Raw genomic sequence first — 27,491 nt, forward strand, 5'->3', positions numbered from 1 at the left:
CTTCTTTCTCAGTCACACATTTTTTCCATGCCTCTTTCTCAATCTTCCTTTCTGTCGTTGTCAGCCATACTTTCTTTGATTACTCACACACACTATTTGTGTCTGCCACTCTTCCTCTGATCTGTCTCTACTTTCCATTCCTTTCTTTAATCTCTTCACTCTGCTGCTTTCTGACATAATTCCCCCCACCCCCACTCCACCCTCTTTCTCTCTCTCTCTCTCTGTGTCTCTCGATATACTTTGTTGCTGTTGCTCTGCTTCTACATATCAAATTCTGTCTCTCATCCACTGGAATTGTTCCTTCCCAGCTGCTAGAGATAAAAGGACAAAACCTCCTGTCATCTTGCAGTGTGTTAAACCAGTGCCTTGGTTCAGCGAAAGAAGTCCTTTAACCACAAACCAGCCAACCTTCCGCAATGCCAAAATCGACAGAGCTGGGTACAGAGGGACGGAGGCACAACTACGGCACTAGCCTGAAATGCTTTTGATTGTGCTGTAAGCTCAGCATCTAACATTCCCAGCATGTGAGCAGAGGGAAGTGGTAAGCGTGGTACAGCGTAGAAGGGAAGAGAGGGAAATTAGAGCCTTGTCGTCAGTATTTCCGGTGCAGATACAATCTTCTCCACCCCCCTTCTGCCTCAAACCGCTTCCTATTACACATCATAAAATAATGGGCTCCAAAGTTACCAGTGCCATTTAAAGTCAAGGAAGCGCAGGACCCAAATCATCTAACCGATGGAGTGTCTCCGGAACCTGCTGGTGTTTCTTCTTTGCATGCGCACAGTATGGAGGCTGGATGGTAAGAACTTTTATATATAAGTTGCTGTGAAGAGGATACAAAGAGTCTGCTCAAGGATATCAATAGCTTAGGTAAGTGGGCAGAAAATTGGCAGACGGAGTATAATTTGGGAAAATGTGCGGTTATCCACTTTGGCTGAAAGAATAGAGAAGCAGAATATTACTTACATGGGGAGGGACTGTACAATGCTGTGATATAAAGGGATCTGGATGTCCTTGTACATGAATCACAAAACATTTACATGCATGTATAGCTAATAATTAGGAAGATAAATGGAATGTTGGACTTTATTGCAAGGGCGATGGGGTCTAAAAGTAAGGAAGTCTTGCCATAGCTGTACAGGGCACTGGTAAGATTGCAGCAAGAATACAGTTTTCATTATCTTACTTAAGGGTATTTTTGCATTGGAGACAGTTCAGAGAAGGTTCACAAGGTTGATTCCTGGGAAGAGAGGATTTTTCTTACAATGAAAGATTGAGCATGTTGGGCCTGTACTCATTGGAGTTTAGAAGAAGGAGAGGAATTTTTATTGAAATATATAAGGTTCTGAGGAGGCTTCAGAGGGTAGCTACTAAAAAGATGTTTTCTCTCATGTGAGGAATCTAGAATGAGGGGATACAGTTTAAAAATGAGGGCTTTCCCATTTACGATGGAGATGAAGAGAAAGTTATTCTCACTGAGGGTTGTTAGTGTTTGGAATTCTCTTCCCAGCAAGCAGTGGAGGCTGGGTCATTGAGTGTATTCAAAGCTGAGTTAGACAGATTTTGGATTGACAAAGGAGTCAACGTTATGGGGGGGGGGGGGGGGGGGGGGGGGGGGGAGGCAGAAAAGTGGAGTTAAGCCCCAACCAGATCAGCCATGATCTTCGTAAATGGTGGAACAGACCTTGGGAGGTGGGGGGGGGGGGGTTTGCTACTCTGCCCCTATTTCTTATGTTTCCTCTTAGAGAATATTTGTAACCCTGGATGTCTCAAAAAAAACATTACCTGTGTAATTGTCTCGTAAAAACCTTGGCGAGGTGCCCACACTCACCTACCCAGACCTCATGAGTTCATGCTGGGTTAGCAATCTGAGCTCAGGAGAGTGAGGGAGAAACTATTGGGTCACCAGGACACTGGCTGCAAAGAGCCAAGACGCCTCTTCTGGTGGTTTTCAGTGGGACACCATTCAGAAATGTGTCCACATGGACCTTGGAGAGGAGAGAAGCCAGTAGTGATGGATAAGAGTCTGTGCATTTAAAATGGAATGTTGGGAAGCTGTAGCAACTAAAAGAATAAGGGTCAAGACCTTTCATGTCCTTGGGATGTCTGAAAGAATGCTAAAGGGCACTTGTTGCTAGGTGCGCACAGCAAACTCCCATGAAGATCAATGATATAAATGAACAACTAATCTGTTTTAGGTGCTGGTTAAGGACTAAATATTGGCCAAGCAACTGGGGAGCGCTCCACTGCTCTTCTTTGAATAGTACGTTGGGTCCTCTACATCCACTTCAGAGGGCAGTTGGGGCTTTGATTTAACATCTCATCCAGAAATAAACAACTTAAAGCATCCATTGATCATTTCCATGGGATGAATTTGGTGAAATTACTTCTATTTAACATAGAACATAGAACATACAGTGCAGAAGGAGGCCATTCGGCCCATCGAGTCTGCACCGACCCACTTAAGTCCTCACGTCCACCCTATCCCCGTTAATATTTACCAGTAAATTCCATTGATTAAAAGGATTAGTGGCAGCATGGATACACAGGAGGCTGAGTGACAAGAAAAGGTAGCAGTGAATTATTGTTTATGGCACTGGAGGAAACTATACTTTGGAGTTTCCCATGGGTCAAGACGGAGATCCTGTGGAGCAGTCGGTAGCGTCCCTGCCTCTGAGCCAGAAGCTCTGCGTTTGAGTCCCACCTGAGGACTTGATAGGCAAGGAAGGTGCATTCATAATGTAGCCAAACAGGTTGAGTATCATCCAACACACCAATGGCTGGCGGCAAGAGTCGGAGAGACTCCTGGCCAGACATGCCTGATTCGGAGTGGTGCCCCTCAAACTGTAAGCCTCTGGCGACAGACTTGCGACCTGCTCCAGAAATCTCTAGCTATGAAACATGAAAGTTGGCCTTAGGTGCACCACTAGGTGTGGGAAGAGAATTGGAAATGATCGGTACTCATTTTTTAAATATGTAGATTAAGGACTTGGACTTAGCACACAATTTCCAAATTTGCTGACGACACAAAACATAGAAGTATTGTGAACTGTGAGAAGCATAGCGATAGACTTCAAGAACTCAGAGGTTGGTGGAATGGGCGGACATGTGGCAGATGAAATTTACTGCAAAGAAGCATGAAGTGATACATTTTGGTAGAAAGAATGAAGAGAGACAATATAAATTAAAAGATATAATTCTAAAAGGGGTGCTGGAACAGAGAGAGCTGGAGGTAGATGTGCACAAGTAGCTGAAGGTACCAGGGCAAATTGAGAAAACTTTTAAAAAGGCATACAAGATCCTGTGTTTCTAAATAGAAGTACTATGTACAAAAGCAGGAACGTTTATGATGAATTTTTATAAACTGGAGTATTGTGTGCAGTTCTGGGCACAGCACCTTAGGAAGGATGCAATGGCACTTGAAACGGGTGTGGAGAAGATTTATGAAAATGGTTGCAGGATGAAAGACTTCAGTTATGAGGATAGATTTGAGAAGCAAGTTTGTTTTTTAGAGAAGTGAAGTTTGAGACGGGATTTGACAGTTCAAAATCATAAGGGGCCTGAAAAAATGGAGAGAAATTGTTTCCATTGGTAGAAGGGTCAAGAACCAAAGGCGAAAGATCCAAGCAACGTGAGGAAAGGTTTCTTACACAGCAAGCGGTTACGATTTGGAACGGACTGCCTAAAAGAATGAAGTCAGATTCAATTGTGGCTTTTATTAAGTGATGGGATAATCACCTGCAGTGAGCAAATTGCAGGACTTTGGGCAAACAGTGGGGATGTGGGGTCCAGCCTAATTGCTCTTTGCAGAGAGCCATCACGGACTGAATGAGCTCTTTCTATGCTGGAACCATTCTACAATTCTATTCCATAAGAACAAGGGAGCAAAAATATAACCACCAACAGATCAAGTAAAGAATTTCGGAAGAATTCCTTTACATAGAATGGTGAGAATATGGAACTTGCTGCAATATGGAGTTATTGAAGCACAGAGCATTGAAAGGATTAAGGGGAATCTTAATAGCTGCAAAACGGAGAAGGGATTAGAGGATTAGGCTGATGTGGATTGTAAACACAGGCAGAAACCTATGCTATAGATTCAATGCTATCTCACAGATTGAGGGAGACAATGGAGTGAGGCTTTGACTGCTAATATTGGAATCAATCCCACAAGTCCAAAGGGGGGTAATAATGGACAGTGTCACAAGATGTGGGAGATTTTTCACATTGAACAAATCTGTATCATTTTCAATGTGAGACTATAAAAGGGAAATTCATGATATTATTGCATGTATGTTTGATATGCCCATTATCAAATTCCACTTCCCAGCGTTTAATGGGTCAGACTAACACTGTTCCAGCAAACCAGGTTGTGAACAGAATCTAAAGGAAAGATTTGAAATGAAATGAAAATCGCTTATTGTCACAAGTAGGCTTCAAATGAAGTTACTGTGAAAAGTCCCTAGATGCTGTCATAATATACACCAGTATATCATAGTGCAGACACACACACACACACTGATGGACATGCAGCGGGACCAATCAGCATACACAACACCGCAGCCAATCACCAGTGAGAGAACATGCACTATAAAGCCAGGGGACAGGAGAGTTCCCGCTCATTCTAGTAGCAGCCAGCTCGGAGCACAGAGCTCACAGCCTGCAACACAGACATTCACCATGTGCTGAGTGCATCACCTGGTTAGGACTAGGCAAGGGTCAACAGTTAAAGCTGGTATTGCATTTACCCACAGTTCAAGTATGTTAATATAGTTAACCTTATAATAAAATAGAGTTGCACCACTTCCAGTGTTGGTGACCTGTTTGTGATCCAGAACACCCAACACATCAGTCGCCACATTCCGGCGCCTGTTCGGGGAGGCTGGTACGGGATTTGCTGTTATACTAGCGATTTGAAGATTCTCAGAACACATTGAAAACAGGGAAGTGTTTTTGTAAGTGTTCTCACTGTTGTAATGTGAGAAGCAGAGCAGCTCTTGAATGAATGTGGAGGGGTAAGAAATGGGTGTGACCCCAGAAGAACTGATGAGTTGCTGTTTTCTGTGGAACTGCTCCCATTGGGGAAGGAGAGAAAAGAAACCAAGATGCAAAGATTACAATCTGTAAAATTATTGCTGTCTTGTTTCCGTACTGAACAATAAATGATGTCATATGAGATAGTGATAATATTCCATCAACGTTTGTTTTTACTAAATTCATTTTCTCTTATCTCCTTCCTCATGCATTGTCAGAAAATTTCAGAAATGCTTCAAGTTTGGAAGTTCTAGAAGAGATAAACCACAGTGAAAGACTTCACCACACTGTGAGATCCTCTTCACACACTGAACCAGCATCAGTTGTGCTGCTAATTGGCATGTGTGGATGAGATCATTGGTCACTTGTTAGTGAGGTCCCGATAACTTTTGCATTAATGAGCTTGATGGGCCCCAAAGAGCCTTCAACTCACTGAAACCTGCACTTCTATGCGAGGCTGGGCAGTGAGTATTTGAAGATTATTTAACTGTGTGAGGCAGGACATTGCAGTAGAACATTAAGGCAACATTTACACATCCCCAACTTGTCACCGGAGTTCGGGGGCAGTGACAAGGGGAAACTTCGGCCTTCTGAATCAGCAGGTTGTGAGTTCAGGTACAATTCTAGACTGACACTCCACTGAAGTAATACTCATACTACTCTGTCAGCTGTGCTGTCTTTCAGATGGGCGGGATTCTCCCCTTGCCGGCGGGGCGGGGGTTCCCGGCCGGACGGAGTGGCGTGAACCACTCCAGCGTCGGGCTGCCCCCGGATTCCGCACCTTCAGGGGCTAGGCCCGCCCCGGAGTGGTTTGCGCCCTGCCGGCTGGCGGGAAAGGGGCTTGGCTCCACGCCAACCGACGGCGAAGGGCCTCCGCCGGCCGGCGCGAGTTGGCGCATGCGTGGGAGCGCCAGCGCATGCTGGCGTCATCCCCGCGCATGCGCAGAGGGCTTCGTTTCCGCACCAGGAATGGCGGACCTGTACAGCCTCCGGTGCGGAAGGATAGAGTGCCCCCACGGCACAGGCCCACCCCCGGGATCGGTGGGACCCGATCGCGGGCCAGGCCACTGTGGGGGCACCCCCCGGGGCCAGATCCCCCCGCGCCCCCCCAAGAACCCCGGAGCCAGCCCGCGCCGCCAGGTCCTGCTGGTAAGGGGCCTACTCCAATTTACGACGGCGAGACCGGCAAAAGACGGACGGGACTTCGGCCCATCGCGGGCCGGAGAATTCAGGCAGCCCTGGCACCCATTGAGTCGCGCTGGACCCCGCCAGTCTCCGAGGCGGGCGGCGCGACTCACGCCTGGCCGATTTTTGGGGGGCCGGAGAATTAGGAGGACGGCGGGAGCGGGATTCACGCCGATCCCTGGCGATTCTCCGACCCGGCAGGGGATCAGAGAATCCCACCCGAGATGTTGAACCAAGGTCCCACTTGTCCTCTCAGGTCCCACGCCACTATTTCAAAATGAACAATACTTATCCCTCAGAGATTGCCGAAATCAGATCATCTGTTACTTTTTTCACTGCTGCTCATCGGGTCTTGGTCTGCACAAAATGGCTGGTGTGCCTTTGTCCTGCATTACAACAGTGAATACAGTTCAAAAGCACTTCACATCTCTCTGTTTTACTTTGCATCTATCTCTGCCTCTCTCTAACAAGAGTTTGTAGTGGCTTATTTCTCTCTCTTTAGTTCAAGCGGCTTTTAGCCCAGTACATTATAAATCCACTCGCTCGTGTTTAATATAATATTTCTATAGAATCATAGAATTTACAGTGCAGAAGGAGACCATTCAGCCCATGGTGATAGTAATTGTTCTCACTGATTGAACTGCTTTAATAAAATCATGAACGGCATCTGTGGTTAAATTCAAAGTTGCTGATTGTCTACTGGTGGGAGACCAACAGCATGTGGACCTCACTTTTGCCAAGTTCTGGTCCTAGTGGGCTAACAAGTCTTGCCCATACCCATACATCCTGATTGTGCTATAAATGTGTTTTCTCCAGTCCACAACATCTGTACACCTGATTGCTGGGACACCTTGGTCCATGTTCCACCACCGAGAGAGGGATAGATTAGTACTCCTTGGCATCGTAACTACATCCCAGAGGGATGGGGTCATTGTATTTCAGCACGAACAAGGGATTCCTCCAACACAATATCTATCCCTTAAACATCACCGAAAAACAGATTATCTGTTATTTATCTCCTTATGTTTGTGGGGACCATGCGATGCAAAATAGCTGGTGCATTTTTCTATATTACAACTGCAATTGCAATTCAAAGGCACTTCCTTCTTTTTCTTTCTCTCGTTCGCGCTCTGCGGTACTCCTGGACCAAAGAAAGATGTCTGAAAGGAGCCAGTTGGGGGAGTGGAGCTGATTTGTGTTTCTCCAGTTTGATAGCGCCGGGGAAATGGCCCTGCACCCTGCCAGGAAGTGGGATTGCAGAGGTTTTGGATGGTCCTTCGATCTGTCATCAACAAGGAAGGAGACCACAATTTTTTTTTGAAAGAACACAAACTAAAACAGACATTTTGAGGTATTGTTTCAACTTGCCACCCAAAGTTGAGGATTTGTCACTCACAATCGAAAATACCCTGATTTTAATTTCCAGACTGAGGAAAATCAATCAGTTTCCCTCATGGCTGGTTGATATGCAATGCCAGTTTTGCAACCACAGCGGTAAATTGATGATCCCATCTCAAAGTATCTGTCCCGTTCTTGCTCTATTTCGTACACTTTCTGAAGCTGATATATGGAGGGAAATTTTAATCTGGCCAGCCCACAGGAAATATATAAGTTTTAGTTTCAATGACGAAGGGTGAAATTGGGTCAGGTGTGAAACAGGGAATAAATTTGGGCGGTCTCAGCCAGATAAGGAAAACAATTGGGTGCAAAATCCAACAATAGTAATTGATAATATTGAACAGGAATGATTGATTAAAATAAATATAACACTTTGAACAGGATTAATTGATTATAATGGGTTTAACGCATTGAGCAGGAGTGATGATTTATAATAGATACAGCAAATTGAACAGGTATGATTGATTCTAATGGATTTACACATTGAACGGGAATGATTGATTTTTCTTCCACTCTTTCCTTGTAGCTGGACTAAGCATTTCCCAGCCTGTGTTGCTGGAGGTGGAAAGCACTGGTGAGGCCACCCTGCAATGTCTCGACAGCTGCGATGAAAAATCAGAACTAAAGTTAACAATTCTCAAAGGAAAGGATAAAATCATGATCTGCACTGGGACAATAAATTCATCCATACACTCTGTCAACTCTCAAGGACTCCTTCAGTGCCAGATTAATCGGAAGCAAAAGATTCTCTCTGCCACTTTATGTGGTTTGAACTCATCATTTATTGACAACTATTTCTGCCAGATCGAAAAATTGTACCCACCGCCTTATGAGGTGAAACAAGGGGAAGGGACCATCATCTATCCCAGAAATAGAAATTGTAAGAAATATGATGGCATTTTTGGATTTACACAGTTTTTGGGTTAATTTGTGTACTCATTAACAAGTTTGCACTGGGTAATTGGATACCTTGGGTTACAAACAAACACTTCCAGAGCAGATGCAGCACAGGTTAGATACAGGGTAAAGTTCCCTTTGTACTTCTCCAGCAATATGTCTCAGGCCCAATGTCAGAAGAGAGTCTTCAGTGTACTTGTATGACATTTAGCCCTTCCCCACATTAGTCATCTGGTGGTCTTTTCATAGAATTTACAGTGCAGAAGGAGGCCATTTGGCCCATCGAGTCTGCACCGGCTCTTGGAAAGAGCACCCTACCCAAGCCCACACCTCCACCCTATCCCCATAACCCAGTAACCCCACCCAACACTAAGGGAAATTTTGGACACTAAGGGCAATTTAGTATGGCCAATCCACCTAACCTGCACATCTTTGGACTGTGGGAGGAAACCGGAGCACTCGGAGGAAACCCACGCACACACGAGGAGAATGTGCAGACTCCGCACAGGCAGTGACCCAAGCCGGGAATCGAACCTGGGACCCTGGAGCTGTGAAACAATTGTGCTAACCACTATGCTACCGTGTTGCCCTTTCTGTCTCAAACTGCCAAATTATGCTGAATTATAGGTTGTTATGGACAAGTCCATGAAAAATTGGATTAAGAGACTGTGACTTCATATTTATACACAGTCAATCTGTTTAGAACATTACGTGCCAATGAAAATCACAAATCTTATTGCTGTGCGACTGTAAGGACAGCATTTTATCAGTTCCTCAACAAACTTGCTGAGCGAAATTAATCAAATTGCACGAGATAAATTGCCAACCCTTCACTTAATCCCCTCAGCAAAGAAGAATTTGAAACTCACTGGGTGGAATTTCTCATTTTTTCTTCTAAATGCTGGACCAGACGTATAGCTCGCCTGCTGCATATTCAATTTTTCTCGTCATATTGTCCAACACTCAGAAGAAAAAGATCTTGGAGACGTGTCCCATGCAGTCTGACTGGCGGGGCGAGGGCCTGAAAGAGCCAGCAACGTCTGCTTTCCAGAGACCAGGGGTTGGGTTTTTTTTTGTAAAATATTTTATTAAGATATTTAGAATTTTATAATAATAACAGTAAACAGTAGAAATACAAATATAAACATAGTACATAAACCATCTTCATCCCTAACAAATCCCACCTACCCTAAACAGAAAATAGCCTAACTTCCCCCACCCCCTCGCTTTTTCTTATTGCCTCTGCTGACATTTAGTTTACCCCGAAGAAGTCGACAAGCGGAGGCTGCCACCTCCGGACAAACCCTATCATTGACCCTCTTAAGGCGAACTTAATTTTTTCAAGTCTGAGAAACCAGGCTATGTCACTAACCCAGATCTCTGATTTCAGGGGCTTCGAGTCCCTCCATGCAAGCAATATCCGTCTACGGGCTACCAAGGAGGAAAAGGCCAAGACGTCGGCCTCTCTCGCTCCCTGGACTCCTGGATCTTCCGACACTCCAAAAATCGCCACCTCTGGACTCGGCAACACCCTTGCTTTCAGTACCATGGACATGACCTCTGCAAATCACTGCCTGAATCCCCTAAGCTTCGGGCATGCCCAAAACATTTGGCTATGGTTTGCTGGCCCTCCCGCACACCTCGCACACCTCTACCCCACAAAACTTGCTCATCCAGGCCACCGTCATGTGTGCCCAGTGTACCACCTTGAATTGTATCAGGCTGAGCCTGGCACATGATAAGGACGTGTTGACTGCTCAAAGCATCCGCCCACAGACACGCCTCTATCTCCCACTAGCTCATCTTCCCATTTGGACTTTAACTCCTCTATCTGACTTACCTCCGACTCCATGAGTTCTTTATAGATATCCGAGACCTTCCCCTCTCCCACCCCCCGTTCTAGAAACTACCCTGTCCTGTATCCCCCGTGGCGGTAGGAGTGGAAAGGTCGAAACCTGCCTTTGCAAAAAATCCGGTGTCTGCAATATCCAAACCCATTCCCTCCCGGCAATTCAAACTTCTCCTCTAAATCCTTCAAACAGGATCTCCAGCACTCAAAATAAAAATATACAAACCCCCATGCACACAGAGACCCCCTTCCCCAACGCACATGGGGCCCCCTTCCCCTCCCCATGGACATAGGGAACCCCTGCCATGGAGATCCCTAGAGGCCTGGCAGTGCTAGGGCATTGCCTGGGCATGTCTCCTTCCCCCTTGGAGCTATACTTGCCTATGCCCCCGGCATGGTCTCTTCACCTGGTTCATGTTGCTCCAGACCTGTGGTAAAACCCGCTAACATGATGTGAAATTGGCGAGGCGGGGGGGGGCAATACCAATGTGGGGGCATCATACTCTGGTGAAGCCTATTAATGAGATGATAATGTATTTAAATGAGGTTGCCGATTGGGAACCTCATTACGTCAATGACAGGGGGTGGAGACGATCACACCGCAAGATCACGCCAGTGAGAATCTCGCTTTTGGCCCACATTGCCATTTGCTCTGGTGAAAATCCAGGCCACTATCTTTCTTTGAGAAAAGGACTTAATTTATTAATTTGTCTCTCAAACCATTTGCACAAACTGGTTTGAATTATAGGAAACAATTGATGGCAGGAACCCAGAACAAAATGGATAGTTATCACGTTCGGTCTTTTCACTCATGGTAAGCGGACACCCTTCTCCATTTACTCTCACTGAACACATGCCCAGGATTCTAAGAATGAACGGTTTCCAGAGTTACATTTTGGAACATAAGGACTGGAAGAGACCAATTCAGCCCATTGAAATTTCTCTGCCAGCTGGAGATCAGTGGGAGGACTGTTGCCTCTGAATCAGAATGTTTGTGGTTTCAAATCCCACTCCAGATCCATATCCATAGGAATTCTAGGCTAACACTGCAATGCAGCCCTCAGGGAATGTTATACTGTTGGAGTGTCTACCTTTTGAATGTGACATGAGACTGGTGGCCCATTTGCTCTTTCAGGTGGTGTAAAGGATTCCATGGCAGGAGAGAAGAGAGTTATCTCTGGTGCCCTGGCCAATATTTATTCCTCAATCAACAGCCCCAAAACGGATTATCTGGTCATTATCATGTTGTTGTTTGTGAAATCCTGCGATATGCAAATTGGCTGCCATGTTTCCTGCATTACAGCAGCAATTATACCACACATTGGCTTGTGTTTGGGGATGTGAAAGGTGCCATATAAATGCAGGTCTCCCTTTTGCCATGCAGTTAAATCATGGTTGATATGTACCTCAACTCCATTTACCCGCCTTTGTCCCATATCCCTAACTAACCCAAACCAACAAAAAATATATCAATTCCAGACTGTAAAATATAATTCTTCCAGCACCCACAGCTCGTTTTGGGTGGGCGGGGAGAGAGACTCTCAATTTTCTCCCGTCATCTAAAAAATTACTCCCTGAATGGTCCAGCATTAATTCCAAAATCTTTGCTCCTTTTTCTGGATTCTCCAAACAGATGGAATGGCTTGTCCATTTCTGCCCTGTCAAGTACCTTGGTTAGTTCCATAGGGATGCCACAGACTTTTCTGGGCATTTTAGAACATCTGGCCTTGAATATAGGTCTAAGTTTCAAGAATTAAAGCTCACTTGTTTTGTTTATATTTACATGCATGAGATGACAAGGGACCTCAATGTCCAATGTGTTTTCAATCCATATTTGTGGTTGTGTTTCAGGTTCCCAATTATTATTGTACCTGACCATGGGAATTCTAGGTGGCCTGAGTCTGTTTTGCACAATCTACAGCATTGTGCTGACCTTGATGAGCTGCAGACCTAAAGTAAGTACCAAAGGAGACATCAGTAACATCACAACTATAAATATGGCCAAGCGAAGGCTTCAGCACATTCTTTCATAGGAACGTACACACTGCAGCATCTAACTACTTCTCAAGAGACTCCAGAGCTTTTGTCTCCCAACACCAGTAGGTGCTGTTTGCTTTCGGTGTTAACGTTCCCCAATAGCATTCCCGAACATGGCATTTACCAGTTTTCTCCTTTATCTTGAAACAGGTCTTGACATTAATCTTTTCTTATTCTCCTCCCTGACTGGACCCTTGTGTTGGGCTCTTGTTGAGGCTGACTATGGACCCCAGGAAGACACACCCACTCCACCAGAGCTGGGACATAACTCCCTTTCACATTTGTGAATGGGTATTTCCATAACACTCCTGAAAAAGGCACAGTGGGGAGAAATGGGAGCAGTTCTGAGGAACTTTCAACAATGTTTTTCCAAACATTTTGTGACACATCAATTCTCCAGATACCTGAGGATCAAACCAATGCTTTCTCTGCATCCCTTCCAGGTCTTTGTGACCAGATCTGGATGTAATGTTCAAGATGCAACCTCACCAGAGCCCTATGGAGAATCCTCACAGCATTTTCCCAAATTTATTCTAAACAGACTGTCTTTTTTTTAATTCATTTTGCGGGACGTGGGCGTCACTGGTCAGGCCAGCATTTATTGCCCATTAATAGTTGCTCTTCAGAAGATGGTGGTGAATTACCTTCTTGAACTGCTGCAGTCCTTGAGGTGCAGGTACACCCACTGTGCTGTTAGGGAGGGAGTTCCAGGATATTGCCCCAGTGACAGTGAAGGAACAGCAATATATTTCCAAGTCAGGATGGTGAGTGACTTGGAGGGGAACCTCCAGGTGGTGGGGTTCCCAGGTATCTGCTGCTCTTGTCCTTCCAGATGGGAGTGGTTGTGGATTTGGAAGGTTTTGTCTAAGGAAACTTGGTGAGTTTCTGCAGTGCAGCTTGTAGATGGTACACATGGCTGCCACTGTTCATCGGTGATGGAGGGTTTAAATGTTTGCGGAAGAAGGAACAATCAAGCGAGCTGCTTTGTCCTCGATGGTGTCGAGCTTTTTGACCGTTGTTGGAGGTGCACTTATCCAGGCAAGTGGAGAGTATTCCATTACACTCCTGACTTGTACCTTGTAGATGGCTGACAGGCTTTGGGAGGTCAGGAGGTGAGTTACTTGCCATAGGATTTCTAGCCTTTGACCTGCCCTGGTAGCCACAGTATTAATATGGCTAGTCCAGTTCTGTTTCTGATCAATGGTAACCCCCAGGATGTTGATTGTGGGTGATTCAGCGATGGTAATGCCATTGAATGTCAAGGGGCGATGGTTCGATCCTCTCTGTAGGAGATGGTCATTGCCTGACACTTGTGTGGCGTCAATGTAACTTTCCACTTGTCAGCCCAAGCGTGGATATTCATTATCTGAGGAGTCGCGAATGGTGCTGAACATTGTGCAGTCATCTGCGAACATCCCCACTTCTGACCTTATGATGGAAGGGAGGTCATTGATGAAGCAGCTGAAGGTGGTTGGGCCAAGGACACTACCCTGAGGAACTCCGGCAGTGATGTCCTGGAGTTGAGATGATTGACCTACAGCCACAACAACCATCTTCCGTTGTGCCAGGTGTGTCTCCAACCAGTGGAGCGTTTTCACCCTGATTCCCATTGACTCCATAGTATCATAGTATCATTGAATGTACAGTGCAGAAATAGGCCATTTGGCCCATCGAGTCCGCACAGGCCCTTGGAAAGAGCACCCCACTTAAGCCACACCTCCCCCCTATCCCCGTAACCCAATAACCCACCTCACCTTTCTTTTTGACACTTAAATAGGCAATTTAACATGGCCAATCCACCTAACATGCACATGTTTGGACTGTGGGAGGAAACTGGAGCACCGGGAGGAAACCCACGGAGACACGGGGAGAACATGCAAACTCCGCACAGACAGTGACCCAAGCCGGGAATCGAACCTGGGACCCTGGAGCTGTGAAGCAACGGTGCTAACCACTGTGCTACCGTGCCATCCAGTTTAGCTAGAGCTCCTTGATGTCATATTTGGTCACGTGCTGCCTTGATGTCAAGGGCAGTCACTCTCACCTCACTTCTGGCATTCAGCTCTTTTGTCCATGTTTGAACCAAGGCTGTAATGAGGTCAGGAGCTGAGTGACCCTGGAGGAACCCAAACTGAGTGAGCAGGTTATTGCTGAGTAAGTGCCGCTTGATAGCACTGTTGATGACTCCTCCCATCATTTTGGTGGTGGAAAGGAGAGTAGAATGATAGGGCAGTAGTTGTCCACATTCCCTCCACTCAATAAATCTCCCCAACATGATCCCAGAGAAACTCAGTACATCTCAGCAGGATTAATCCATGGGACACTCCACTCAGGAAACATGGATCCTTGGAACTCTGCTCTCAGTATATTATCCAGCACTGATCCCGAGGACACCCCATTCTTTGCTCGTCTTTCTGAATCCACGTGGGTCAATACTTTGTCGGTTATTTTCATTTGGTAAAACCATGAATCTGTTCCTGATCAAGGAGCATGTTATTTTCCCAGTTGCTGATATTAGACAACTTGACTATAGTTACCAGAGATTGTTTCATTGGGCGGGATTTTGACATTTGTTTGGCAAAGTGTCATCTGAGGCAGGAGGTAGTCTGCCGGAGGCATTGCTGGCTTTTCAGCCTTATTTTACAAAAAAGTGAAGAGATGGGTCCCACGGGCAGGCTCAAAAGATCCATTTTTCAAGGGCATCCAATTTTTTTTGAATGGGAACACCCCCTCACACTAAACTCCACCCCTCCAACAACCCCCCCCCCCCCACCCCCCCCCCCCCCCACCCCCACCCCCCCACCACCACCACCACAGAGATCTCTCTCCCTACTAAGGAAAGCCCCCAGCACCTCCCTCACGGAACCCTGCCCACCCCTCTCTCCGGCCCAGGCACTGCTCCCTTGATGCACGATCAATGACCACTAAAGCGAGGTTGTAGTCCAACTGAAGGCTTTAATAAGCTAGATGTTTCCCCCAGCAGCTCAGGTACAGAATGAAGGCTGCTTGGGCGGCAAGGGTTCTTATACCCCGCCTATCAGGGCGGAGCTATCATACATTCTACCAATAGAAAGCATACAGTTTCCACCAATGGTGCTTTAGCCTGTCAGGTACCGTAATACCTATAATACCACATTCACCCCCTGTTAAAAAAAAGAGTCCGGCGGGGGTGGTGGCCTGAAACTACAAAACATAGCAACATGGTATAATTAGTTATGGAGGTACTGTAATACCTCCGTACAGTGTTTAGTAACTATTTACAATTCTGAAAGCTATATACATTTGATGGTTTATATTTACAGATTACAGTTAAAATGAAGCAATCAGTCGATTGGGGGCCCTGGTTGTCCTCTGTGATTGTCGGAGCTTCGGTGGTGACTCTGGAGGAGGCTCAGGCATCGGTGACTCCGGGAGCGTGGCTTCGATCTCCATGGCAACTTCGGCACCCCTAGACGGCGCTGGTGGGGAAAACGGTTGACCTGGGAAGGGAGCGCCTGTGGGGGGGCGTCGGTGGGTGGGGGGGCCTAGACGGGGCCGGCGGAAGAACCGATCCTCCTGTAAGGTGCTGCGGTGGAGGGGAGGGTGGGACTGGCAGCTGGAATGTGTGTGGGGTTCCGGCGGGCGCCAGGTCCCGTAGGGAGACCGTATCTTGTCGGCCGTCGGGGTATGCCACGTAGGCGTACTGGGGGTTATCATAGAATTTATAGTGCAGAAGGAGGCCATTCGGCCCATCAAGTCTGCACCGGCTCTGGGACAGAGCACCCCACCCAAGGTCAACATCTCCTCCCTATCCCCACAACCCAACAACCCCACCCAACACCAAGGGCAATTTTGGACACTATGGGCAATTTATCATGGCCAATCCACCTAACCTGCACATCTTTGGACTGTGGGAGGAAACCGGAGCACCCAGAGGAAACCCACGCACACACGGGGAGGATGTACAGACTCCGCACAGACAGTGACCCAAGCTGGAATCGAACCTGGGACCCTGGAGCTGTGAAGCAATTGTGCTATCCACAATGCTACCGTGCTGCCGTCATGGTGCATGGAGCAGATGGACCCTCTCGACCAACGGGTCCGACTTGTGCGCCCGCACGTGTTTTCGGAGCAGGATGGGTCCGGGAGCTGCCAGCCAGGTCGGGAGCGAGGTCCCAGAGGAGGACTTCCTGGGGAAGACAAGGACACGTTCGTGAGGTGTCTGATTGGTGGTCGTACAAAGCAGTGACCGGATGGAGTGGAGGGCATCCGGGAGGACTTCTTACCAACGGGAGACTGGGAGGTTCCTGGACCGCTGGGCCAGTAGGACGGTCTTCCAGACCGTTCCGTTCTCCCTCTCTACCTGTCCGTTACCCCGGGGGTTGTAACTGGTCGTCCTGCTCAAGGCGATGCCCCCTTGCTGAGCAGGAATTGACGCAGTTCAGCGCTCATAAAGGAGGACCCCCTATCACTGTGTATGTAAGCGGGGAACCCGAAAAGTGCAAAGATGCCATGGAGGGCCTTGATGACGGTGCTTCCGGTCATGTCGGGGCAGAGGATGGCGAATGGGAACCGGGAGTACTCGTCAATCACATTCAGGAAGTACGTGTTGCGGTCGGTGGAGGGGAGGGGGCCTTTGAAGTCCATGCTGAGGCATTCAAAGGGACGGGAAGCCTTTATCAGGTGCGCTTTCTCTGGTCGGTTTGCACTCCGCGCAGATTTGGTAGTCCTTGGTGGCTGTCCTGACCTCCTCGATGGAGTCGGGCAGGTTGCGAGTCTTGACAAAATGGAAAAAGCGAGTGACCTCCGGGTGGCAGAGGTCCTCGTGGAGGGCTCGGAGGTGGTCCACTTGTGCGGTGGCACAGGTGCCGCGGGACAGGGCATCAGGAGGCTCGTTTAGCTTCCCGGGACGATACAAGATCTCATAGTTGTAGGTGGAGAGTTCGATCCTCCACCGCAAGATCTTGTCGTTTTTTATCTTGCCCCGCTGTGCATTATCGAACATGAAAGCAACCGACCGTTGGTCAGTGAGGAGAGTGATAGAGCCGCCCATCTGCCTCGAAGGCAGTGTATTTGCGGTCACTAGTGCGGATGGGGAGCTGGTGGTAGGCGGACTTGAGGTCCACCATGGAGAAGACCTTATAATGCGCGATCCTGTTTACCATGTCGGAAATGCGGGGGAGAGGGTACGCGTCCAGCTGCGTAAACCTGTTGATGGTCTGACTGTAGTCGATGACCATCCTATGCTTCTCCCCGGTCTTTACCACCACTACTTAAGCTCTCCAGGGGCTGTTATTGGCTTCAATGACCCCTTCCCTCAGTAGCCTTTGGACCTCTGACCTGATAAAAATCCGGTCCTGGGTACTGTAGCGTCTGCTCCTGGTGGCGACGGGTTTGCAATCCGAGGTGAGATTCGCAAACAGGGAAGGCGGGTCACCTTAAGGGTCGCGAGGCCGCAGACAGTAAGGGGGGGTATAGGGCCGCCGAATTGGAAGGTCAGTTTTTGAAGGTTACACTGGAAGTCTAAACCCAGGAGTGTAGCCGCGCAGAGGTGGGGAAGGACGTGGAGACGGAAATTTTTGAACTCCCTTCCCTGGACTGTGAGGTTTGCTGCACAAAACCCCTTTATCTCCAGTAAATGTGAAACGGAAGCCAGGGAGATTTTTTGATTAATGGGGTGGATGAGGAGAGAACAGCACCTTACCGTGTCAGGGTGTATGAAGCTCTCCGTGCTCCCAGAGTCAATTAGGCAGAACGTCTTGTGCCCGTTGATGAATACGGTCATCGTAGCAGTTGAAAGTGTTCGAGGCCGAGACTGATCCAGAGTCACCGAGGCTAGTCGCAGCAGTTGAGAATTCTCTTCGGGCAGTGCGTGGTCAGCCGAGCTGGGGTCCTTGGGGTTCATCCAAGGTGGCGTCTCCCATTGGTCGCACATCGCTGGGGGTGGACAAAATGGCGGCACCCATCTCTCCAACGTGGCGTCCGCGGAACAAGATGGCGGTGCCCGGGGTCCGCACGTGGCCCTGGAATATGAAGATACCGGCGACCGCTGGCCGCACAGGGCCCGTGGAGAAGTTAGTGGTTGCGGTCCGCATTTGCCGCCGGAGACAAACCGCCCGGGCCTGGCATACCCCCACGAAATGGCCCTTTTTGCCGCATCCCTTGCAGATGGATGCGCGGGCTGGGCAGCGCTGGCGGGGGTGCTTTGCCTGCCCGCAAAAGTAGCAGCGGGGCCCCTCGGGGTTGCCAGGCCACCTTGTAGCGCAGGCCTGTGGGAGAATGGGGGAAGGCTCAGTGTCGGCCGCGGAGGGGTTCCACGCTGCCCAGAGGGCTGTCCCGCGGTCAGGAACGTAAGCGCGGGCGTTCCTGGAGGCCACGTCCAGGGAGCCTGCAAGGGCCCGTGCCTCCCTGAGACCCAGGCTGTCCTTTTCTAACAGGCACTGGAGGATTTGTGACGATAGCATACCTGCCACGAAAGCGTCCCGGACTAAGAGTTCAGTGTGTTCGCTCGCCGCAACTTGCGGACAGCCGCAGCTCCTGCCCAACATCAGGACTGCACGGTAGAATTCCTCCAGCGATTCCCCAGGGGTTTGTCGCCTTGTTGCAAGCAGGTGCCGGGTGTAGACCTGGTTTACCGGGCGAATATAGTGTCCTTTTAGCAGCTCTTTTGCTGCATCGAAGTCTTCCGCTTCCTCGATGAGGGTGTAAATCTCCGGGCTCACCCTTGAGTGCAGGACGCGCAGTTTCTGCTCTCCCGTGGGTGCGTTTTCGGCCATCTCGAGATACCCTTTAAAGCACGCCAGCCAGTGCTTAAAGATTGCCGCTGAATTCGCCGCGTGGGGGCTAAGTTGCAGACACTCCAGCTTGATTCGGGGTCCATCCTTTCTTCTTAAAAACTAGCTTATTAAATTGATGCACGATCAATGACCACTAAAGCGAGGTTGTAGTCCAACTGAAGGCTTTAATAAGCTAGATGTTTCCCCCAGCAGCTCAGGTACAGAATGAGGGCTGCTAGGGCGGCAAGGGTTCTATGCCCCGCCTATCAGGGCGGAGCTATCATACATTCCACCAATAGAAAGCATACAGTTTCCACCAATGGTGCTTTAGCCTATCAGGTACCGTAATACCTATAATACCACATCCGTGCCATTGCAGTGCCATACCAGGGTACTGCTTGGGGCATGACCCTCTCCCCCTCGGGGCTGTACCTACCTATGCACCTCCGGTGCGCTCTGCCCGCCAGGTGCATGTCATGGGAGAACCTGTTGTGATTCAATATGAATGGACAATTTAACGTGGGGGCAACTACCAAGCATGTAGGCCTGATGATGATATGTAAATGTACACAAAGTCGGAATTTTGAAGGCATGAGGCGATCAATCGGGGAACTCTGTTGTCGTAAAGTCCGCTTTGGGACTTCCATACTATTCTACGCCCTCTCTGCCATTCTTGTTTCCAGAAAATGGGAGTAGAAAATCCCCACCCCCACCTCCAGATTGTCTTTTTTTGTGAAACTAGGCACCAAATGCTAGATTGTTTCCAATCCGGTGGACCTCCCCTGGACTCATTGGCTTCCTCCTGGTGATCATCAACCCGTGGCAATTTTCTTCTCGCTCTTACTGACAGGTACCAGATACTGCTGGATGGATTTGTTTATTGTCATGTGTACCGAGGTACAGTGAAAAGTATTTTTCTCCGGGCAGCTCAACAGATCATTAAGTACATGAAATATGGGAAAAGAGAGGAGTTCCTGATAAATGCCAGGGGGTAGGAGAGGAGGCTGGGGGAGTTGCCGTTCCAGGTGATGGAGGTGAGTTTCTGCTATCTCGGGATGCAGGTGGTGTGGAGTTGGGCCCAGCTGCATAAGTTGAACTTGGCGCGATTGGTGGAGGGGATGAAGGCAGAACTCAAGAGGTGGGATGTGCTGCCTGTGTTTCTGGCATGGTGTGTACAGATGGTAAAAATGACAGTGCTGCCCAAGTTTGTGTTCAGAACCTTCCCGTCTTTGTTCCTAAGTTCTTTTTTAGAAAGCTGAATGGGATGATTTTGAGGTTGACGGGGAAGACCCCGAGGGTGAGGAGGGAGTTTCTGGGAAGGGGTCAGCAAAGGGGGCGCTGGCTTTGCTGAGGCTGTTCAATTACTACCATCGCAATGGTTAGGAAATGGGCGGTGGAGGAGGGGTCGGTCTGGGGGTGGTGGAGGTGGGGTCGTGTAGGGGGACCAGTTTGAGGGCACTGTTGTGGGCACCCCTGTCGTTCTCTCTGGCCTGATACTTTGTATACCTGGTAGTGGTATCAGCGTTGAGGGTCTGGAACTAGTGTAGGCAACACTTCGGACTGGAAGGCATGTCGCTGTGGGCGCCAATATATGACAACCATAGGTTTGTGCCAGCGGGTTGGATGCGAGAGTCTGGGGGTGGCAGCAGGTGGGGATAGAGTCCTTCAGGGATTTGTTTGTGGGAGGAAAGTTTGCAAGTTTGGAGGTGCTTGAGGAGATGTATTAGTTGCCTAAGGAAAAGGGGTTCAGGTACCTGCAGGTGAGAGACGTTGTTAGAAAAAAGGTGCCGTCCTTTCCAGAGCTGCCACCTCTGGTGCTGCAAGACAAGTAGTTGTCCATTGAGGAGGGGAGAGAAGCAGATATATATGGAGAGTTGATGGATAGGAATTGGCTCCAGTGGAGGAGATCAGACTCAAGTGGGAGGAAGAGTTGAGAGCAGAGTTGGGGGCTGGGTGTGGAGGGAAGCCCTACAGAGGGTGAAAGCTTCCTCATCACGTGCAAAGTTCAGCCTCATCCAGTTTAAGGTGGCTCTCAGAGCTCACATGACAGTCTGGAGGATGAGCCGGTTCTGTTCGGGGGTGGAGGATAGGTGTGGGCAGTGTGCGGGGGGCCCGTGAACCATGTGCATATATTTCAGGCGTGTCCGAGGTTAAGGGGGTTCTGGAAGGGGTTTTCGGATGTGATGTCTGAAATTCTGGGCCTAGGGGTGGCTCCGGGTCCGGAGGTGGCGATATTCGAAGTGTAGGAAGATCCGGGAGTTCAGGTGGGGAGAGAGGCTGATGTCTTGGCCTTTGCCTCCCCGATAGCCTGGAAATGGATTCTGTTGAGTTGTTGGGACTCAGAGCCAGGTATGGGTGAGGGACCAGGCAGAATGTTTCCACCAGTTCGTCAGTGGAAGAGGGATTCATCCTGAAGCCGTTTATTGACTTCTTTAAAGTGAATTGAGGCATCAGCGTAGGGGGTGGGGAGGCGGGGTTGTTTTGTTTTGTTGGGGGGAAATAAAAAGAAGGAGGTGGGCTTGGAGGTGATGGGGGGTTGAGGGCTGGAGGGTGAGGGGAGGGCGGGTTGTTCATTTTGTTACCTGTTGCCAAGGTTTGACAAAAAAGAAAGACGGTAGAAAGGGGAAAAATCGACCGTGGATATCTAAGGAGGTGAGGGAGAGTATCAAATTGAAGGAAAAAACATACAAAGTGGCAAAAATTAGTGGGAGACTAGAGGACTGGGAAGTCTTTAGGGGACAACAGAAAGCTACTAAAAAAGCTATAAAGAAGAGTAAGGTAGACTATGAAAGTAAACTTGCTCAGAACATAAAAGCAGATAGTAAAAGCTTCTACAAATATATAAGACAAAAAAGAGTGACTAAGGTAAATATTGGTCCTTTGGAAGATGAGAAGGGAGATTTAATAATGGGAGACGGGGAAATGGCTGAGGAGCTGAACAGGTTTTTTGGGTCGGTCTTCACAGTGGAAGACACAAATAACATGCCAGTGACTGATGGAAATAAAGATATGATAGGTGAGGACCTTGAGATGATTGTAATCACTAAGGAGGCAGTATTGGGCAAGCTAATGGGGCTAAAGGTAGCCAAGTCTCCTGGCCCTGATGGGATGCCTCCCAGAGTGTTAAAAGAGATGGCTAGGGAAATTGTAAACGCACTAGTGATAATTTATCAAAATTCACTAGACTCTGGGGTGGTCCCAGAGGATTGGAAAGTAGCAAACGTGACACCGCTGTTTAAAAAAGGAGGTCGGCAGAAAGCGGGTAATTATAGGCCGGTAAGCTTAACTTCGGTTGTAGGGAAAATGCTGGAATCTATCATTAAGGAGGAAATAGCGGGGCACCTGGAGGGAAATTGTCCCATTGGGCAGACGCAGCATGGGTTCATAAAGGGTAGGTCGTGTCTGACTAATTTGGTAGAATGATTTGAGGGTGTTACCAGTGCAGTAGATAACGGGGAGCCAATGGATGTGGTATATCTGGATTTCCAGAAAGCTTTTGACAAGGTGCCACACAAAAGGTTGCTGCATAAACTAAAGATGCATGGCATTGATGGTAAAATGGTAGCATGGGTAGAGGATTGGTTAACTAACAGAAAGCAGAGAGTGGGGATAAATGGGTGTTTCTCTGGTTGGCAACCTGTAACTAGTGGGGTCCCTCAAGGATCAGTGTTGGGCCCGCAGTTGTTCACAATTTACATAGATGATTTGGAGTTGGGGACCAAGTGCAATGTGGCAAAGTTTGCAGACGACACTAAGATGAGTGGTAAAGCAAAAAGTGCAGAGGATACCGGAAGTCTGCAGAAGGATTTGGATAGGTTAGGTGAATGGGCTAGGGTCTGGCAGATTTCAATGTTGCCAAGTGTGAGGCTATCCATTTTGGGAGGAATAACAGCAGAATGGATTATTATTTAAACGGTAAGATGTTGAAACATGCTGCTGGTGCACGAGTCGCAAAAAGTTGGTGTGCAGGTGCAACAGGTGATTAAGAAGGCAAATGGAATTTTGTCCTTCATTGCTAGAGGGATGGAGTTCGAGACTAGGGAGGTTATGCTGCAATTGTATAAGGTTTTGGTGAGGCCACATCTGGAGTATTGTGTTCAGTTTTGGTCTCCTTACCTGAGAAAGGACATATTGGCACTGGAGGGAGTGCAGAGGAGATTCACTAGGTTGATCGCAGAGTTGAGGGGATTAGATTATGACGAGAGGTTGAGTAGACTGGGACTGTACTCATTGGAGTTTAGAAGGATGCGGGGGGATCTTATTGAAACAGAAAAAATTATGAAGGGAATGGATAGGATAGATGCGGGCAGGTTGTTTCCACTGGTCGGGGAAAGCAGAACTAGGGGGCATAGCCTCAAAATAAGGGGAAGTAGATTTAGGACCGAGTTTGGGAGGAACTTCTTCACCTAAAGGGTTGTGAATCTCTGGAATTCCTTGCCCAGTGAAGCAGTTGAGGCTCCTTCTTTAAACGTTTTTAAGAAAAAGATAGATACCTTTCTAAAGAATAAAGGGATTCGGGGATATGGTGTACGGGCCGGAGACTGAGTCCACAAAGATTTACTAGGATGTTACCGGGACTTGATGGTTTGAGTTATAAGGAGAGGCTGGATAGACTGGGACTTTTTTCCCTGGAGCGTAGGAGGCTTAGGGGTGATCTTATAGAGGTCTATAAAATAATGAGGGGCATAGATAAGGTAGATAGTCAACATCTTTTCCCAAAGGTAGGTGAGTCTAAAACTAGAGGGCATAGGTTTAAGGTGAGAGGGGAGAGATTCAGAAGGGCCCAGAGGGGCAATTTCTTCACTCAGAGGGTAGTGAGTGTCTGGAATGTGCTGCCAGAGGTAGTAGTAGAGGCGGGTACAATTGTGTCTTTTAAAAAGCATTTAGATAGTTACATGGGTAAGATGGGTATAGAGGGTTATGGGCCAAGTGCGGGCAACTGGGACTAGCTTAATGGTAAAAACTGGGCAGCATGGACTGGTTGGGCCGAAGGGCCTGTTTCCATGCTGTAAACTTCTATGATTCTATTCTATGAATGGCGGAGCAGGCTCGAGGGGCCAGATGGCCTACTCCTGTTCCTAGTTCCTATGTTCTTATATTTGTATTTTTGTACGTATGAAAATGCCTTCAATAAAAATATTTCTGAAGAAAAACTTTGAGTTTGGAGGGTTGTGGATGTGTCGTTGGAGATTATAGTTAAAGCTGAGTTAGACGGATTTTTGATCCCACACAAAGTCGGAGGATATAGGGAGTGGATGGGATGTGGAATTGAAGCCCACAATCAGCCATGATCACATTGAATGGTGGAGCAGACTTGATGGGCTGTTCAGTCTTCTCCTGCTCCTAAATCCTTATGTTCCCAAAAACCCCATCCACGCTCTTATTAATTACAGATTCACCGATTCCAATACTCTAATCTGTCCCCTCATTCTCCATACGTTTTAGCTTATCCAAACCTCTACTGCCAGTAATCTGCCTTGCAGCAACACACATGCACTTGTTGTCCCTAACTTCCATTGTTTCCAGTCCAGTAACACATCAATTTTAAAATTCTGGGGCGGAATTCTCCATCGCCTGGACACAGTCCGCAGCCACCACGCGAGGTTGACGAAACCTCAGACCATAAGTAATCCATGCCGTCGGGAAATCGGCCCATCGGGGACGGAGCATCGGGGAGGGCCTTCAGGTGACGTCCTGAGGCCGTCCCAATGGCAAGTGGCTTACTCACCAATTACGCCATTTTGGAAGGGGCAAAGCATCTGAAAACAGGCACCGCCCCCGATTTCAGCGTTAAAAAAAGGGATTCTCCGCCCAATCGGCGAATGCAATTTCGACGTCGGCAAGCGGAGAATCCCGCCCTTAGTCTCAGGAACGAAGAATCCTGTTGCTGAACTTTGGTTTAAACCCCTCCATTGCCTCATCCCTCCCATATCTCTTACCTCCTCCAGCCATACAACATTTTGAGACCTTTGCACTCCTCTAATTCTGGCCTTTTGTGCCTCCCATCTTTCCTTTGACTCCCATTGGCAGCTCTCCTCTCAGCTATCCAATTGACTTTAAACTTTGAAATTCCCTCCCTAAACGGCTCTGCCTCTTGACTTGACCTTTCTCTTTGCCTTAAAACCTGCCTCGTTAACCAAACTCTCAGCCAAGCTTGCTTATATGTCCTCTATGTCGATTATTGCCTGATAACATTTCTGTGAATCATCATGGAATGTAGTTGTGGATTGATGGTGCTATCTAAACGCAGGTTGTTGCTGTGTACCAAGAGCTGTCTGTGAAGTCACTGCTGGAAACACTGGAAGGTATGGCTTGAAATTACCTTGTAGATATGTTGTTTTTTACAGAAGTCGATAAGGAAAGAAGAAGAGAATTCTGTGTATGAGCGAATGGCCCCCAGCATTGGCGGAGAGCAGAGCAGGAGAAACACCGAGTCGGCCGCCACTCTTTCATGCAGATACTGAAGAAAATGGTTAAACTGGTCGAGCAGGAAGCCTCATTGCAATGGTTTAACCACTTCTATATTTTGTCAAAGCAGAGTTCACAAGGTAGGGTTTTGGCATTAATCTTCAGAGAAAGGTTGCCGTAAGATGTAAATACGTTGCAGACGCACACTTGCCATTCTCTAACCTGTCAGTCTTGACACCTCTCTTGGGCTGGATTCTCTGATCTTGCAGCTATGTCCGCAGGATCGGTCTGGTCTTATGACCAGAAAGCCGCCGCCGCCCCCGCACCGATCCTCCGCCCGGTGGAGGGCTAGTAGCCACGCAGCATAAAGCCCCCGGCATTACCTGCAGATATGGGCGGAGAATGGCCGGGTCCATGGCCGTGCACGGCGGCGACTTGTAGCGGCCGTGCCGGGCAATATGGCGCTGGCCACGCGTGGACCCGGCCTGCCAAAAACTGCCCCCCTGTAATCCCCCTCGCCACCCCCGGACCACCCCCCACCAGACCCCCACCCCCCGACAGAAACCCCCCTGCCAGCGGAACGGCTCCCCCTCACCCCCGACTGTGGCAGCGCTGGACTCAGTCCGCAGCTGCAACGCAAAGTCCCCAAACGCTGTGAGCACATGCGAGTAATGCCATTGGGGACTCGGCCAATCGGGGGCGGAGCAGTGGGGGAGGGCCACAGGTGACGTTTAGAAGCCATCCATTCGGCGTGCAGCGTACTCCCCGAGTAAGACGTTTTTGAGGGGGCGGAGCATCGCAAAAACGGCGCCGTCCCCGATTCTGCCATAAAGGGGAATTTTCCGGCCAATCACTGAACGCGGTTTCGGCATTGGTGATCAGAGAATCCACTGTTATCTTTCAATCATTGCAATGTGACCTCAGTGCCAGAAGCAGTAAAGATGGCACAAAAGCCAAGAGGAGAGGATTATACCAGGATTATGGTTGGATTTCCCTTGATCTGACCATGAGGCAGCAATCCAAAAGATACAAGGGCCTCCTGGGTCTGGTACTAGATCCACAACTCGAAGGTGATTCAAATCACAACATGTCAAATTGTGAAATGAAATTCAACAGCAAGATAACCTTGAAATGGTTCGGGCTGTCAGTTCAACTGTCTAAACAGTTTGCCATCCAGAGGGTGCATTGTTAATGCCACCCCTACTTCACCTGGGTCGGCACAGGATTCCAGTGTCCACTCGGTGGTTGAACCGTTCTATGACTTGGGCCTTCAGGATTAATTGGGGCTAAATTGAAGATAAATGGAAATAATAATATGTACCCCCCCCCCTCCCCCAGGGAGAGAGGCAGCTTCTCCTCCTATTTCATGTCTTTCAGAAATGTTGCTGTTCACTCTGAGCAAAGCTAGGTCACAGGAAAACAGTTCAAACAGAATGTCAAACTGAACCAGTCAAGGTCTAGCCCTACATGACTAGTACTGCCATGAGGCACAATCGCTACCTTGAAGGGAGGAAGATTCAGAATCACAGAAATGTTACAGTGCAGAAGGAGGCCATTCAGCCCATCGTGTCTGCACTAGCTCTCTAAATAAGCAGGTCACTTGATGCCATTCTCTCACCTTAACCACACAACCCTGGGCATGCTTCATCTTCACATAGCAGTCTAACTCCCTTTTGAATTTTTTTGTACTCTTTTTGTTTCTCACCCCTTCCCCTTGTATCTATTGATTGCCCCTCTGCTTTCCAGTTGCCAGATTTCTGTACATCGTTTTGTGATGAACAGATCTGAATAGTTACAAACCCCCCACCCCACCTCCCGCTGCCTTTGTTCGGATGACAGCTTTGCGATTAAAGAGTTTTATAAATGTCGCCATTTGCTCCAGAAAGTTCTCTTGTTTTACATTGTTCTCAATAAAAAGATCTAATTTG

The 27,491-nt window shown here is 48.2% G+C and overlaps 1 protein-coding gene across 1 annotated transcript; it reads left to right on the forward strand.

Moving 5' to 3' along the window:
* The first annotated feature begins 645 nt into the window (after window positions 1-645).
* On the forward strand, window positions 646-27,491 carry LOC140407843 (cytotoxic T-lymphocyte protein 4-like). The gene is made up of 4 exons (XM_072495079.1): window positions 646-799; window positions 8,144-8,497; window positions 12,215-12,318; window positions 25,503-27,491. The coding sequence occupies exons 1-4, from the start codon at window positions 736-738 to the stop codon at window positions 25,617-25,619; spliced, it is 639 nt and encodes a 212-aa protein (XP_072351180.1). The 5' UTR covers window positions 646-735; the 3' UTR covers window positions 25,620-27,491.

The sequence above is a fragment of the Scyliorhinus torazame genome, chromosome 2, assembly GCF_047496885.1.
Source record: "Scyliorhinus torazame isolate Kashiwa2021f chromosome 2, sScyTor2.1, whole genome shotgun sequence".
Lineage (NCBI taxonomy): Eukaryota > Metazoa > Chordata > Chondrichthyes > Carcharhiniformes > Scyliorhinidae > Scyliorhinus > Scyliorhinus torazame.

Coding starts and splice junctions, on each gene's coding strand:
- LOC140407843 (XM_072495079.1), top strand. CDS start 736: ATGGAGTGTCTCCGGAACCTGCTGGTGTTTCTTCTTTGCATGCGCACA. Junction 800..8,143: donor CACAGTATGGAGGCTGGATG/GTAAGAACTTTT, acceptor CTTTCCTTGTAG/CTGGACTAAGCATTTCCCAG. Junction 12,319..25,502: donor TGATGAGCTGCAGACCTAAA/GTAAGTACCAAA, acceptor TGTTTTTTACAG/AAGTCGATAAGGAAAGAAGA.